The 13,834-nt window shown below is 49.8% G+C and overlaps 1 protein-coding gene across 1 annotated transcript in view; it reads left to right on the top strand.

Annotated features, from left to right (window-relative positions):
- Positions 1–5,477: 5,477 nt before the first annotated feature.
- The window catches only part of CORIN (corin, serine peptidase), a 149,293-nt gene continuing 140,936 nt past the window's right edge, over positions 5,478–13,834 (top strand). Inside the window, 1 exon segment of the mRNA XM_040600424.1 lies at positions 5,478–5,552. Coding sequence (XP_040456358.1) covers positions 5,478–5,552 — 75 coding nt within the window.

Raw genomic sequence — 13,834 nt, 5'->3', positions numbered from 1 at the left:
GTGAATTAGTAGAGAAGATTGCAGTTTGTTTGAAAGCTCTTATGGTTGATTTTGGCCCACTTGTAAAAGGACCCAGTATTAATCTGAGCTGATATCCAATTGTAGTTATGGTTTAGCAGCAAAAGAAAAAAAACAAACCAATACGAACAAAAAAAACCCCAAAACCCCAACCAGAAAAGTTGCAAAAGGCAGTAGCTTTTAGATTACGTAAATTGACAAAATGGGGATAAAATCAGTTACTTTTTGATTTTTCACCTAAGTTTGGAGAAAAGCAAAGAGAAGTGAGGAAAACTTGACAGTATATAGCATGGGTTGCTGCTATTTGATAGTATTTTATGGGGTTTTCTTAACTTTTTAGAAATGTGTACTAATTCTTTCATGTGTCAGGACATTAGTTTATAAAGTTGTAGGCAATGACAGTTGCATCTCTGAATTCTCTTTATTTTCCAGTATAGGGAATAAACAATTTTCCATATTGTTACCTTAACTCTTTTCTGTAATATTAATGCCTGGAAGATAATTCCATATATAAATATTGTTTCTTTAACCAAGTGAGGTGATGCTGTTCTGTGACTGCCTATGCCAGTAACTCTGCTGTCACCAAGAGAAAAAGAAGAGATTTTTGTTCAGCTGAAGTAAAATGTGGTGTATTGTCCAAAAATACAAAAAGATACCTTTATGGCTGAAATATGCAGATTGATATGAATGAGACCGTTGTGGAAACAGCTTTTATGTTACAAGACTGTAATTCATTTTTCTAATTATTCCTAGCTTTTTCTTTAAAACGAGTACAATGGAAAGTTTATCCTCGTCTTTACAGCAAAGAGAAGAAATCTCTCCATAGAGCTATAAAAATGAACTGCATTTGAGTTACGTTTGAAGTAGTTCTTGGTGGTTTTTTCTGCATATCTTGCAGAATATGTGTGAAATATTGGAGAGGAAAAGACTTGCTTCTCATTGTTCATCTTTATTATAATAAGAAAGCACATCAGTCTTTAAAAATTCATTCCATTCATAGAAATGTGTGTGAGAGTAGGCATATTCCCTTTCTTAAAGGATTTATATTTTTCCTGAATCTTGCACGTAAGAGACATATCTATTCTTGAAATTTTACTCAGAATAATTCTGTGTATCTTATCCAGCCATCTGAGTCATTTGCACTCTGTTGGTTGCCTGCTGAACCAGATATTTGTTTCTTGGCATAAAAAAATTGTGGGGGTTCAAACAGTCTGCAGTTTAATAAATCACTGGGTTTTACTTGTTTTTTAAATTCTTTTGGCAGTTAACTTTTTGCCTTTTTTTTTTTTTGTTTGAGCTGCGTGTTGCAAGCATGATATGCTTTGAAGCAAAAGGTACAGGTAAAATCATCTTCTGTTATTCAGTACAAATGAAAGATGGTAGTTAGAAAGGAAATAGTGAACCGAAGGTGGGGGAGTGTTAATAATTTAAATTGAATGCGTTGTTACATAATGTAAAAGCAAATACTTTGCATGCTAGCAGTTTACTGAAAAATGCATATTGGTAAGTAAACGTTAAAACAAATGTTATAATCTGACCTGCTTTTGAAGGGAAATTAGAGAGAGAAAAGCTTGATGATGAGGATGCTTAGCACGCAGAGTATTTAGCTATGTGTAAAATGAAAAAAACCTGTGGGGGGCTTTTCCTCATTCTGAATGCATTCTGATGAGCGTTCATCTTTCCGCAGAACCAAGGCTTACAAGCTGTCAATGTATTTTGGATTGGAACCTCCTTGGACAAGTTTGTTCCCTGTAACACTAACAAAGCCATTGTGTGTGTTAATTTAATGTAACAATCAAGTCAGACAATAAACACATCAAAAACAACTTGAAAAATTGTTCTCAAAGACTGGTGTGGTAAAGCAGCAAACTTCTGGATATGACAGCTGACGTACTGCAGTGGAAGTTTTAGGCATATTTTTTGTTACCTTCTCTGGCAGTAATAGCTCTTACGGCTCCGATTGTTGCTGGGGTGACATAATCATGTTCCTTCATGTTACTGCTCTGACAAAATTGCAAGAATGGGTTGGAGAAGTAGATTAAGATGAAACAAATTGGGAAGAACTTAGATTAATTTTTTTTTGCTTCATATGGGAAAATACAATTTATTTATTAGACATTTGTTATGACCTTCACTACTAGAGAAGGAAATGTTACTACGCAGATAGCACCAAAACTTGTTCATAAAACCTTCTGTGCTTGATTGTGGCTTTAAAGCACTGAACTCCTGAGTTTATAATCTCAGTAGTTCTGGCTCCAAAGCATACCTGCTATATGCCAGCTTTTCTGAGAGTGATGAGTTGGGTTAGATCTTGGGCTAGAGCACAGAGATGCTTGGTCTGAGGATGTTCCTGTGCCAGGCAGTGGAAGCTTGATGAGCGTGGTAGCTGCTCCCTGGTGCGTGCATGAGCGTGGGGTGTTCTCGCGTGGGCAGTCCGTGGGCAGCCCTGTCCTGAGTTTCATTTAGTTCAGATACCCCTTTTTCTGCTTTGATTTCATCCCATTACCAGTAGTTAGCTATGGGTATTTAAGTTGCTCCCTTTTCTTGCTTCATGAATGTAAATTTTTATTTATGTCTGACCTTGTCATTCAATTAAATCAATCACTAAAGAATTATAAAATGAAGATACTGTAGTGGTCTGTATTTACTAGGAAGGGAAATGCAAGGTAAAATTAGAGAAAAAACAAATGAAGTCACATAGTTACAAAATAATGAGACATGCTTGCTTCTTTCCACTAATCGTTACATGTTAATGAATTCTTTGGACTGCATTACAATGTTTATGTGCCATGCTGCCAGAAAACAAGCTTCTGATATGGATGTTTTATCAATATGAGCTCTGTGATATATTAAAGTCAGTCATAAAGTAGGCTAAGTGGCGGATGTCTAGAAATAAGTCATACTCTGAGGGAACTGTGGCTTAATTCAACCAAGTAGTATTTAATCTAAATAATTGTTTCTCATGCGGCGATTTCCATGAAATTGCCAACAAAACCAGAACTGGGCTTAGGCTTTCTCTGTGTGCTGTACACTGCGGGTGAACCTTGTAGTTGTGAAACTGCTATTTGAATGGCTCCTCCACCTGAGGAAATTAGTATGAGATTAGGAGTCCAGGTTGGTTTGGGGATTGGAATTCACAGTTCTACTGCTGGAGAGAAGACATTCTCCATCCAAGGCCAAGCTGGCTTTGCAGTCTGAGCCATGTACTGCACCTCTTGGATTTCAGTTCTTGGTTGTTCTTACTGTAATTTTTTGTCAGGGCTAACTAATCTGTGTAAAATACTGTAATAAGTGATGAATTATAGTTTGGTTCCTCTGTATCAGCACTACAGCATGAAATATCTGACCACTACTACAAAATACAGACCACTACAGTATCTTCATTTTATAATTCTTTAGTGATTGATTTAATTGAATGACAAGGTCAGACATAAATAAAAATTTACATTCATGAAGCAAGAAAAGGGAGCAACTTAAATACCCATAGCTAACGATTGGTAATGGGATGAAATCAAAGCAGAAGAGGGGTATATGAACTAAATGAAACGGTTTACATTAAGCAGTTTGAAGATTTTTGCATAAATGCTCTTGCTTTGGTCTCTTTCCATGCTTTTCCTATTATTTGTGCAATTGTTTTAAAAACAAAACCAGTTTTCCTCCAGAGGGGACTTTGCTTTGTTGGGTGAAAAAAATGCAGGACTGAATTACCATGGGTGGGAGTTACATACGATAGCACTCCAACAGCAGAGTGCTCAGTCTCTGCCCCATTGCAGTAAATCCAGAAGCCTAAATCCAGAGGTATGGAAATAAAGATATCTGGAAGAGAAGCTGGAAAGAAGCTAGGAAGAAGTGTTTATCATAGACATACATAAAGAAACGCTCTAGATGAGGGGTATCATCCTTACTGATACAGTCAAAAGTGGTGACCAGGGATAGAAGCCATATTCATGTTGAGGGGGTGGTTCACATTTTTCGGGTGTTTTCTGACTTGCATTTTGAATGACAGCATTTCAGAAGCACTGAACCATGCGCAGTAAGAACTGGAACCCTCTCTGTTTTACAGATACCCAGCCGTGGTGGCAGTGACAGCTCTCTGGAAGGGTACTGAGCTGCTTCTTTTGTGGTAGCGCCCGATTCTGCTTTTTGTCCCGTTGGCTATGTTATTCCTGGGTAGCGTGTGTGCTCCGTTATGTACTCAGCCCTGGGCTTCAGGCAGCCTGGACACCTTCGGATGCGGATGCAGGGAACAGGGGACAAATACATCGACATGCAAGTCTTAAAAGCCTCATGGGGGTGGGGCACTTGCTCTGCCTTTCGCAGTTTCAGGCGGCACTTGTCTCTTGGCGTCAGAGCTTTGCTTCAGGATGCTTGTAACATCACGGAGACACCCGCAGAGCTCTCAGGTCGCTGGGGTCGGTCACGGCCGGGGGAACGGATCCTTCCGCTGTCCCCCTCAGCGCTTCCCCGCACGGGAGGGATGTGGGGCACGACAGGGTTGCCACCGGGGGGCCGGGGCCTCCCTGCGGGGAAGGAGCTGCAGAAACCTGTCGCCAGCTCCGGGCGAGCTTCCTCCCGCCGGAGCCCCTTCCCCTCCGCTTCTGCCGTGCCGGCGGCAGCGCCCGGCGCCCTGTCAGCCCCTCTCTGGAGACCGGGAGGACGGGGCGGGGCGGGGGCGAGCCACCGTGCCACGGAGGAAAGCCTTGCGGTCCCTGTGGGCTCGAAACTTCCCATCCCGGGGGTGGAACGAAAGCCTTTGCGCGACCGCGACGTAAAATAAAGAGCATCCCGAAGGCAGGCGGGTCCTCCGGCGCCCGAGAGCCGCGGACGGACTGACCCGGCAGCCCGGCCCGGGCTCGCCATCCCCCGCCGCGAACTCCGTGCCCCGAACTGGGCGGGCCGGGAGCGCCGGAGGGTCCGTGCGCGGGGCTGTCCCCGCACCGCCCCGGCCGCCAGCGCGCACCCGGCAGCCCGCAGCCCCCCCGGCCGCTCGCCCCCGCAGAGCCCCAGCGAGCCAAGGTGAGGGGTGCGAGGGGCGAGCTCCGCGGGTTTCTGCCCCGCGCATCGCCCCTGGCTCGGGCTCGTCTTGCTACCTGAAGCGCGGCGTGACGAGACGTCCTTTATCTGGAGGCCGGGCGGGGGGGCAAAGGCTGCGCCCACCTCATCCGCCCCCCCCGGGGATGGCTTTAGGGCGAAACGAGCAAGTGGGCTGTCTCTCAGCTTGTCCCCAAGGGGTAGAGCCTTGTGTGCAAAAGGGGTGGGGATGTGGCGGCCTTCTCGCCGAGGTTTATTATTATTGGGTGGAGGAGGGGGGAGGGGGAGTCTGCCGAGCAGACAAAATGCGGAGCCCCTCCGCCCCGCAAGTGTGTACGTGCGGGAGGCGGGCGGCCGCGGCTTGTCAGGGACCGAGATAGAGAAGGGGGGGGCGGCCGAAGTGGAGAGGGTTCAGCCGCAGCCGGAGCATGCTCTCCATGCAACAGTTCCCTGCCCTGCCCGCGGAGGAGGAGCGCTACCGGCAGGTCCGCTCCGCCAACCGGGTAAGGCGAGCCCGAGGGCGCTGCCCTCCGCGCGTGGGGCCGCCCGGGGACCGCGGGGACGGGGGCTTGCGCGGGCGGCTGGCTGCGGCGCTCGGCGACCCCCGGGCTGCGGGCGGGGGGCAGCGCGCTCAGGGGCACCGGCCGCCGGGGGTGGCGGGCGGGAGGAGGGGACGCGGCCGCCGGCAGCCCCCGTGCGCGGCGCACACCCTGCGCGGGGCGGAGCGGGCAGGGGGAGCGGGTCGCGGGCAGGGTCGGTGCCGTGTCCCCGGGAGGCCGCGGTGGAGCTGTCCCCGGGCGCTCCCGCGTCGGAACTTAGGCGGCTGTGCGTGTAGGTGAGTCGCAGTGACAACCGGTCGCCGGTAGCGTTTCACGAAGGGCTTAGCGGCGCCCTCCCCCCGGCCCTCTCCCGAAGTCAGCGAGGAAGATCACCGGGGCTGATGTGCCCGTTAGTGGCCGTGGCGTTGGAAGGGGCGGGGAGGAGTCGCGCCGAGCCCGACGGCAGCAGGTCCGGCCGGGATGTGCCCAGAGCAAAGTTTGGACCTGGGCTCCGGCCCGACGGCCGCGGCAGCCCCACTGGGGCCGGGCTCCCGGGGAGCCGGCGCACCGTGCCCTCGCCCCCGGCGCCGTAGTGCCACCCGGACCAGCGAGCGGGGGCAGGGTTTACCCTCGCGTCGGATGCGCCCCGAGGCCGGGTGAGGGGCCTCCTTCCCCTTCCTCCGCCCCTGCCCCAACGCCCTCCCACGGCTGTCCGGCGGGATGGTACCGCTGGCCGCCACCACCGACGGGAGGTGATCATCTCGTGGAGGGTCCCAGAGGCGGGCAGCGAATCCTTGCAGGGAGAAACAGCAGCCTGGGTGGCAGCAAGTGTCAGAGGCGATAGCGCGGGTGTTCGCAGTCTCCCAGCGCACCCCCTGGGAGGAGCGGGGCGGAGGGCGGAGGAGAATCCTTTGCCTGCCCTTACGGGAGGGGGGCTGATGCCTTAGTGCGAACCCGCAGGGTCACCCCCCCCGTCCGCCCTTCCCTCCCCCAGCCGGGGAGCAGGTGTCTCCCCGGAGCGGGTGGCGCTGTCGGCGGGGGAGGCGCGGCGGGGGCCGCAGGTGAGCAGCGGGGCCGGGCTCAGCCCGGCGGGCAGCGCTCCCGGTGGCGGTGGGAGCCCCGCGGCGAGCGAGCGGGAGCGCCCCCCGGGAGGGCCGGCTCCGGTCCCCGCCGGGGTGCTGAGCCTGATGCCGTAGCGCTTGAAGAGGGGGCGCGGGGCTCCCCGCGCTGTCGCACCGATCCGTGCGCGGCCGCAATGGCGCACACAGCAGCGGGTTTCACAAGTTTGTAAGTACAGCAGTATACTTCAGTAGTATCGTTGCTGCACTTGTCCTAAAATGCAGGATCATTGGATGCATTTCGTGGCAGAGGATTAATTAATTAACCTTTATTTTAAATTATTAGCAGTCTGGCAGATATGGCAAAACTCTTAAGTGAAATCAAATATCTAGAGCTTTTAAATGCATTCATGGGGTCCCTTGGGAAGGTTTAGCTTTCAGCAGTAAAAGATATGGGAATGGACTTTTCCATATGGCCACATAGGCCATTTCTGTGTTCCTCAAAGTCAGCAGGACTAAACTGTAATCCTCTAGCTTTGTTTTTGTAATGGATGCCCTAGTTGGAGATCTATTATAAGCTTCTCAGGTACTGCGACACAGACCGCATTGCATTAGTATACCACCGAGGCAATCCAAACAACTATAAAGGAACAATACCGCGAAATATAGAACCGCTATGCTTGTGTGTCTTCATAAAAACCGGTGACATCTCCTGAGTGTCTTGGACGTCAAGGTTTGGTAGGAAGCTGGGGACTCCTCCAGGGGACAGGGGAATCCCAAACAATGTCCAAAGCTCCTTGAGAAAGGAAATGCTCACGACCTTTTTTCCCTCCTCCATCTGCCATTTATAGGGTACCCCAACAGCTGGGTTCTTCTGCCCATGGGGAAGCTCGGCTTTTCAACCTCACATGTAATTGTCACTCAGCACGCATTTTTTAAGGAAGCCACCAGTACTCATTTTCTTGAGAAGGCTCTCGGGGCAGTGAGCCAGGCAGCATAGCTCACTCACCCAGACTAGAGGAATCTACTTGCGCCCTATTAGTATCTTATGGGACCATCAGGACAAAACATTGTTTTTCCTCAGTCTCCTGGAGCTGGGACTATAAAATACTGAAGAAAGCATTCCCTTCCTTTCCAGAAATCTTTGCTGGCACTCAACTGTGTGCTTGTGGTAGATAACTTGAGTGTGCAGTGAATCAAAAGTACAAGATGCTTTGAAACATGTCACGATTGGAGGTGTTCTATAAAATGTGCAATGCACACAGGGAAGTTTAATATATCTGTATTATTGTTTAACTGTTAATTGTGTATTAGATGATGTCTGCAGATAGAAATGAAAGCCAGGACTGTTAACAGTGCCAGTAATTATTTTAAAATGCAGGCTGACTTGAATGTAGGAGGTTTGGGGGTTTTGGGTTGTTTTTTGGGATTGTTGGTTGGGTTTTTTTTTATTTGCTAAGCTGATATACACGTTTAGGTCTTAGCACTCCACTCCCTCAAGGAACATTACTGTCCTGCTGTTACACTAAGTCCATGTATGGCCAGACGCATAATTTCTTGTCATTACTTGCACGGCCAAGCGAGGATTGCATGCAAAGGCTGAGGTGGATAAACACCCAGACAGAAATCTCATTTACAAGGGGAACAGTCCTTCCAGGAGAAGGCAGAATATGCAAGGGAATGTTGGGATGGTTACACCCAGCAAAGAAAGCCAGCAGCTCCTGCTCATCACTACTCAACTGCTCTAACAAATTATGAACTCTGAATAAATCCTTTGCACACAAGGGGGAATACAGTGCTTCCATCGGTGTGGCCTACTGGCTGTTGGGGCTGTGTGAGGCTCTGCCACGCTGAGGTCCAGCAGATTCAGGCCACCCCAGTACATCAGGCACAGCATAAGCACCACAGACACTCCCTTAAGAGATGGGAGCTGTGGCTTTGACCCCACCTGGACCAGGAGGCTGTGGATACCAGGTCATCTGCTTTCAGGCTGAACAGCAAGCTCGCTCTGTGACGCAGTTACACACAATGGCACTATTTCGTGGTGTGCCCAGGTTTTAAAAGATGGCGGCTGCCACCACACTGTGTAGGAAGAGTCAAATCCTGTCGGCGTGTTAGGTATCCTCAGCAAATACTTCCAGGCCAGATGAACGCCTTGTTTCTGAATGCCAGCCCGGGTCTGGCAGGGGTGGGTGTCAGGCCACTAGCAGCAGGGCAGTTCTAGGCCCTTCCCAGTGTGGCAGCCAGACACCTCCTGATTTTTAAATGCCTTCAGGATGAAATAGTTAAGCAGCAGGGCTTGGGGGGGGGGGGGGCGGGGGGGGAGCAGTCTGGCTGCAGTTTGAAATACTGATGTTTCTACTCTGCTCAGTTTCTTTCCCTGTCAAAATGAAACAGACCTTGTAAGTGGCAGGCTGGGTAAGCACAGCTTTCCAGCACCCGGGGAGAAATGTGGGTGATAAACTTTTGTGAAGTGACGGATTTTCACAGCAGGACAAGGAAAGCTTAAATCCTCCTTGGAAAGGTCTTCACACACAGAACCTCTGAAGACAGTGGCCGGACAGGCTCCAGCTTGACTACCCTCATTGCTTCTGTATTTTTAATCCTAGTGACCCTTCCGCAGCCAATTTTCATCCTGTGAAGGTGTGTGGTTTGGTCCAGAACTGTCCTGCGCCGCAATCTGGGTGCCAGGGCATGGAAGTCCCTCTCCACCTGCTGGGATCCGTACCTGGGGGGTTAGTGTGTGTGTGAGGTGGGCCCTCGCTTCCTGAGACTATATGAGGAAAAATGGACGGGGGGGGGGGGGGGGGGGAGAGGGAAGGAAGAGCGTCAGGGCCTCGCCTAGGTGGCCGCCCCGCCGACTCACGCCGCAGCCCCCGTGCCCGCCGCCTGCCCGCTCTGCGCGGGGCGGGCTCCGAGCGGGCGGCCCGGCCTGCCCCCGCCACAGCCGCGCTGCCCGGCGCCGCAGAGGGCCGGGAGGGGCAGGTTCGCCGGTGCCGTTCCCGGCCCGCAGCCCCGCGACAGCAGAACATGATGCCGGCCGCATCCCTTCCCGCTGTCCCCCGCCCCTCTATAAATAACTCTTGCGGGGCTGACCCGTCAGATTCCCTCGGCAGCGCGGATCCCCTGACCCGGGCCGCCTGCCGTGGAAAGTCTGAATGCAGAAAATACCGCAGTAAAAATAGCGCGGCCGGGTAGCCCCGCTGGCCGGTCCTAGCGCCGGGGCCCGGCGGCTCTGGGCACTCCACCGGCCCCGGCGTTGCCCCCTGCCCGCGGCCCTGGCGCCGGCTGGCGGCGCCTCACGCCCCGGCCCAGGCGCGGGCGGAGCCGGGCTGCGCCCCTCGGCGGTGCGAGGCCGCGGCCCCCCCCTGCGCCCCCCCTGCGCCCCCTCCGCACCCCCCCCCCTGCGCCCCCCCTGCGGCCCGGGGCCGGCGCGCCCCCGCCGCCCAGCCGCGGGTTCTGCTCTCCTGTTTTAACCGTCAGGTGGAAGCACAGTTCGTTTCTGCTGCCCAGCTGCGGAACAGGTAGCTCCCTTCCAAGCGGCGTTTTTCATTTCGGCTTGTCTTTTAAATCAGCGAGCATGAAAGAAATGGGGATAATGGTTTAGTATCCTAAATATAAAAATAATAACGAGACAACAAGTGAGCAAGAGATTGCCCTTTCAAGCAAGAGATGGGAATCTTGCTACCTCTGAAGTCCGAATTAGATGTCATTCCATGCCTACCTTGCGCAGAAGACTGCTCCCCTGAAGGGATAGTTTCTCCTCACCCGTGCTTGCAAGCCGATGTAATTTGAAGCAGTGCTTGTAATCGTCTGTGTGTGCATATGCTGCTATTTCAGGTTGTTTCACCTGCAAAATTTGAGTATCTGGAGGTCAAAGCCAGCGGCAGATACCAGACAGCATTGTCTGGTGGCTGCTGTGACTCCCGGTGCATCCATGTTGCAGTTCCTGGCTCCCAGTGCCGCTGGAGCATGGCCCGCGCTGGGGGCTGGGGTGGTGGGGTGGCCTGGGCTGGTAGCCAGGCCCCTGCATGGCCGCCTGCTCACCCCCTCCGTCCTGTGGCACCGGGGCAAAATGGGAAGAATAAGACTGGGAAAGATTGTGGGTCGAGGTAAAGGCGGGGAGATCACTCACTGATCACTGTTGTGGGCAAACCAGACTCGACCGGAGGAAACGCTTTATTACTGATTAATCTATATATTTATTTACTGATTCAGGTATCATGAAACAAAAGCAAAAAAAAAAGAAGCAAGCATTAAAACACTTGGGGAAAACACCTCTCCTCGCCCATTCCCAGGGTCAGCCTCACTCCAGACTCCTCCGCCCTTGTTATCCCCACATGTGGCACTCCATCCCTTCAGCGAGGCAGCCAGCAGCAGAGAAGGGCATCTCTGCTGCTCCTTCCTTCTCACTCCTCCTCTGCTCTGCCGTGGATCCTGCATGGGCTGCAGTCCTTTGGGGAGTATCTGCTCTGCCACAGAGCACCTGCTTCTCCTCCTTGGTATTTGTGCTGCCGTTTCTCACTCTTTTCCCATGGGTAGAGACCCATGTGGTTTTTACCCTTTCTTAAATATGTTTTCACAGAGGTACCACCAACTCGGCTGATGGGCTCAGCAGTGTCCTTTGGTGCGGAGCCAGCTGGAACTGGCCACATCCAGCATGGGACAGCCCCTGATCTCTTCTCATGGAGGCCACCCCTGCAGTGCCCCCACTGCCAGCAAGCTTGCCACCAACACCCAGTACAGATGCCCGTGTAACCAGGGGCAGAATTATTTAGAAGCCACCTCATTATAGCCTCAGCTTGGGAAAGCATGTTTGCTCACAACTGACCGAAGTGGCAGTGTTACCTCTGTGGTTGTCTGCTTCCCTGTCCCTCTTGCCTGATCCCCAAATCATGAAGGGATGAAATGAATCCAGTCATCCTTCAGTTCCTTTTCACCGCCTTCGTCATTAGAGTGGAACCTCTGCAGCATCTGCTTCTTTGGGTGCCACACAGTTTATAATTCTCTATTTTTGTCAGTAGTATTGCCAGCAACAATTAGTTTTTAGTGTGTAGCCCTGAGAAAGTGAAAAGAGGCTGAAAATCAGACACCATCAGAGCTGCTTTGGAATGGTGAAGTTTATGCTTTGATGATTCAAACCCTGCCCTCGTTTCAAAGCATGTTTCCCATAACAGTATGCTTCTGTGGGACCCCAGCCTTTGCATGCGTGTTAAATTAATACATACTGCTTTTTTTTTTTTTTTTTTTTTTTTTTTTTTTTTCCCAGAGACTACACAGAAATTAAGACGGTTTAAAAAACTTTTACTGATAGAATCATCCGTGGGGGACAAATCCTGTAAACCTGTGGGAAAAAAGACTGTCAGGTTGCATCCTTGCAGGTGCTTTTCCTGGATTCTGAGGCTCACTTTTTCTTGAAAAAGCAGCATTTTCTATATTGAACATTTAAGTCATCTTCACCCAGACCTTAAGGGAAAGGAATTGAAGGTAGATACGAGTTTCCTTCTTTGGGACAGCATCAGACTACAACTATTACAACTCACGTGTTGTAGTTCAGAGAGAGTTCAAGGTCAGTGCTGAGTGGATGGTGCTCATGCTTTGGGACTGGCTGGTCAGTGATTGTCAGATCTTCTCCAGACCTGTGATACTCAGTTCTGCCATACACGGAACCTAGTCTTTTAAAAAGTAATGTGTTAGAATCTTCCACGTCTGATCTGTTTGATACCAGAGAGATTTTAACGTCACAGTGATTTAACAGTAATAGTAATTGCCCAGAGCAATTGCCATTGCTCGTCACCTCAGAGAGCTTCTAGTTTCAAAATAGCCTGAACTGTCACTTGTGCGTTCCTGAAAGTTACTTGAGAGCATCTCAGACTCAGGAAGCATTTCCTAGGAAAAGAGGCTCTCTTTTTTTCCCCTTACTGCCTCTGAACAAAGCAGTAAGAAATCACGTGCTCTTTGCGGTGCTCATCTCATTAGATTTCAGAAAGCAGTTAAGGGCATTCTCTTGGAAATAAAACCACTGGTAGCACCGAGGAGATTTCCATCCCAGGTCTCTTAGACCTGAAGCTCTGCATTCATGTAATAATACAGAGTATGTCTCTATTATAGTTATGTCTGCTCTGGTCTTCCATTGCGACACAGAGATTTCTTCCATTGCTCCTGCCTTCAGTGTCAAATCTTTTTCTAGGCAGATTATTTTCTCTATGTTAAAATTATTCCAGAACCAGTGGAACCTGGAGATTATAGAAGCAGAACATACTACAGTTGTTAGGCTTTCCCCAATTTCCTGCATTTTCTCATCTTCAGAAATAAAAGGAGATGGCTGAACCCACCTTGCTTTAACAGCCTGTGCATTTTTGCCATCACACAGCGTTGAGGGACAGATGTTGCTGAGAGAGAGCTTGTTGTTTGAAAGATGCTAGTTCTGCACACATACAAATATTGTCTGAGTGAATAATATATCTGAAAGAGTAACAGGAACTGTAGCGTGAGCAGCTATCTTCCCCCCCCCCCCCCCTTGTTAATTTTTTTTTCTCCTTGGTATTTGATTTGTAGCAACCATATAACAAAAGAATTAAGTAGCAAAAGTCTTTTTTAAGCTTGGGTTTGTCCCTGCTCAGCCATTTCAAAGGTGTAAGTTTAAATAATTTGTAGTGCATGTAGACAAGGTTGGAAAGGAATCTGAAATGATGATTGAATATGTTTATTAGTTACTAACAATACTCTTTCTCCCTGTAACGTTGGAGTATGTGGAATAGTGTTGATAGTGGTCTGGAAGGCCTAAGAACCCAGATGGTTTCCGTTTAGTTTTTCCTCATCACAGATAGGATTATTGTGTGACTCCTGGAGATTTCCAAAGAAAATGTGAATGGGAGGAAAGCTGACATCTGTTCTAGGGATGACAAATTAAATAGTCGTAGCTATAAATACAGTGGATTTTTCCCTTCTTTTACAGAATATTTCACCAGATTGTTATTGTTTCAGTGACTTAGATGGAAGTTTTTATCCTACAAATCCTTCTGTGATCAATAAAGCTTTGATCCTATATCAGAGTCATAGTCAAACGCATACACCAATGTAAGTGCCTTGTTAACCCTCTTAATCTTGAGTTTTCTGTATCAGTTTATTGCTTCATAACTTCAACAATAATGAATGGGTTTAATCTCTAGTCAACTCTTCAGTTAT

The sequence above is a fragment of the Falco naumanni genome, chromosome 1 (assembly GCF_017639655.2).
Source record: "Falco naumanni isolate bFalNau1 chromosome 1, bFalNau1.pat, whole genome shotgun sequence".
NCBI classification, from domain to species: domain Eukaryota; kingdom Metazoa; phylum Chordata; class Aves; order Falconiformes; family Falconidae; genus Falco; species Falco naumanni.
Note: the sequence above shows the minus strand (reverse complement) of the source record. Positions and strands in the feature narration are given on the sequence as shown.